The following is a 2,240-nucleotide window of genomic DNA, read 5'->3' on the forward strand; positions in this document are numbered from 1 at the left end:
GGTTGTACGATTTCATTGTTGATTTTCCAGGCTCTGATTGGTCTGACCCCATCAGGGTTCTTTTACATCATCATATTTGATCACCTTTGTCAAAGGTGCACCTTTCCTAATGCAAAAGACAAAAGGAGCAAAGTAAAACATTTTCTGCATGCTTCTGTTAGAAAATATAGTTATCTCTGTATATTATTTGATTAACTTTTGACAGTAACCCAGAGAAAAAATGGCTGTCACAACTAACAACATTACTAACACAAAAATGGCTTAAACTCTGTTTTAAATATTTAGCTACAATGTGATGTAGGAGTAGCTGAGAATCCTTACTACAAATGGCACATAAAATGGCAAATAATGTTATTTTATTGGCTACTTGGATCATTTCTCATTCTTTTCATGTTACTGCTGAACAATTTGTTCATCCATATAATTATGCTTTTAAAAAGTTGGTAAACAGAACCCACATATCCTCAAACTGAGCTTGATTTCATTTATTTCAAATTATTTTTAACAGAATAACGTTTTTAACCTTCACTGACTTTGCGTTTTACATTATATTATTGCTTTAGGGTTTGTTACATTTTTTCAGCTGTTATTTGGTTTGTAAAGTTCTACATAAATAACATTGATAGTAGAGTTCCCATGAAGTCATGAGGAAATAGTCTCTGAAATCTGCCTCCGTTGTCATTAATACATCATGATCTCCTTGGGAGCATCTTCTGTAGGCCTCTCCTGCTGTCGTCTTTGGGTGTAGCTAGCATGGTCGTAAAGGTAGATTAAGAGGACGGCACAAAGAGACATCACCGTGTAAGGAATGACCAGGAAGTACCCCAGCTGCATCTGCAAGGATTTGTTTCTGACGTCCACCTTTATATTGGAGACTTGGTTAACCAAATCTTCTGGCATGCTGGTCACCCCGAGGTTCAGCGCAAAAATAATAAGGACCAGCACAGACAAACACGCTGCAGAAGAAAGAAAAGGATTGGTCCAAACACACGGGAAGTCCTGGATGCATACAGATGTGATGATAGAGCTACTTACCACTGAGAGAGCTGCAGGTGTAAACTCCAATAGGCCCCATGTAGGTCTCATACGGATTACTGACGCTGTTATAAAGGGAGATGAGGATGCTGCCCGCAGAAAACAGCAAACACAAAGCCAGCAGGGACACCAGCAGGCCGTGCACAGCCAAAGGAGAGACTCCTATCAATGTTAAGGTGGGGAACACTACAAGAACACAAACATATGGATAGGGTTCCCATATCACAGTTTGAAGGCATACAGGGGAATGAATTCAAGAGCTGGTTTTTGAGAGCATAAAAAAACAGAAACAAAATCACTGTTTGCTCAAATTTGGTTGATTTTAAGCAGAAATAATATTAAAAATGATTCCAGTGATTGTTTTTGTTATTTTGCTTATTGAAGGCAGAAATCACAATGAGAGTTGAAAATTGTAGTTTTTGAACACAATCATAGTTAGAAAACATCTTACCATCGAATCTGTCCTCCCCTCCAAGGGGACAGGAGACTTTGGTTAAAACTCCTTTAAAAAGACTCATTTTGACCACTGCAGTTCCAGTGACATTGCCACCTTCAGATGCTTCACACACCATGGTGGTGTCCGCCCACTGAGCTGACATGGCAAACCCCAGCAGTCCAACAGAAATGGCAGTAACTAGTGCACTAGAAAGAAAAAGGAGAATCTTCTTTGTGGATGGCATTTTTGCTGTATTCCAGGTAAGTTTAAATCCCAAAGTCTGTTCAGTTAAACAAAGAGGAAGTCTCAGGGCAGATTCCTGATCCTCCACAGGTCCTGTGTACGAGTAACGTCTCCTGGGTGGAGTGAAATGTGGACTGCTGGTCATAAAGTGTCAGGTTTATGACTGCGACCTTTGGTTTGAAATCAGAAATAGAGAGCTGGTTGTCATAGCAGGGACAACAGCTTCACTTAAACATGGCAGATTCATCACGTCAAGCTGTGAGACTGACAGCATCTCTCACAGAGGGAAAGGGCCGGGTCAAACTGGCTCACAGAGATCTCTAGTTTACCTTCAGGACCTTTGAAAGTGCCTCAAAATAACCTGTAAACGATCACTGATGCTCTTCCGATGATCATATTTGCAGTTTTGGATCCAAAGTCTCGTTCCCAGTGTCGTCGGGTAGTAAAATAAATTAATAATTTACTTTAAAAAGGTGACTGGAAGAGACGTAATAATCTAATCGTGCTCATGTCACAATAAACTCGC

The 2,240-nt window shown here is 40.1% G+C and overlaps 1 protein-coding gene across 1 annotated transcript; it reads right to left on the reverse strand.

Annotated features, from left to right (window-relative positions):
- Window positions 1-340: 340 nt before the first annotated feature.
- On the reverse strand, window positions 341-1,906 carry LOC107387777 (clarin-3). Its single transcript, XM_015962953.3, has 3 exons — window positions 1,487-1,906; window positions 1,036-1,221; window positions 341-956 (listed from the first exon to the last, which is right to left on the reverse strand). The coding sequence occupies exons 1-3, from the start codon at window positions 1,857-1,859 to the stop codon at window positions 682-684; spliced, it is 834 nt and encodes a 277-aa protein (XP_015818439.1). The 5' UTR covers window positions 1,860-1,906; the 3' UTR covers window positions 341-681.
- Window positions 1,907-2,240: the final 334 nt, after the last annotated feature.

Source organism: Nothobranchius furzeri, chromosome 16 (genome assembly GCF_043380555.1).
Source record: "Nothobranchius furzeri strain GRZ-AD chromosome 16, NfurGRZ-RIMD1, whole genome shotgun sequence".
Lineage (NCBI taxonomy): Eukaryota > Metazoa > Chordata > Actinopteri > Cyprinodontiformes > Nothobranchiidae > Nothobranchius > Nothobranchius furzeri.

Excerpts from the sequence above, each read along its gene's own strand:
- LOC107387777 (XM_015962953.3), bottom strand. The coding sequence starts at position 1,859 with ATGACCAGCAGTCCACATTTCACTCCACCCAGGAGACGTTACTCGTAC. Across the intron at positions 1,222-1,486 it reads AGGGGAGGACAGATTCGATG|TGTTCCCCACCTTAACATTG; the intron begins GTAAGATGTTTT and ends GTGTTCTTGTAG. Across the intron at positions 957-1,035 it reads CACCTGCAGCTCTCTCAGTG|CGTGTTTGTCTGTGCTGGTC; the intron begins GTAAGTAGCTCT and ends TTTCTTCTGCAG.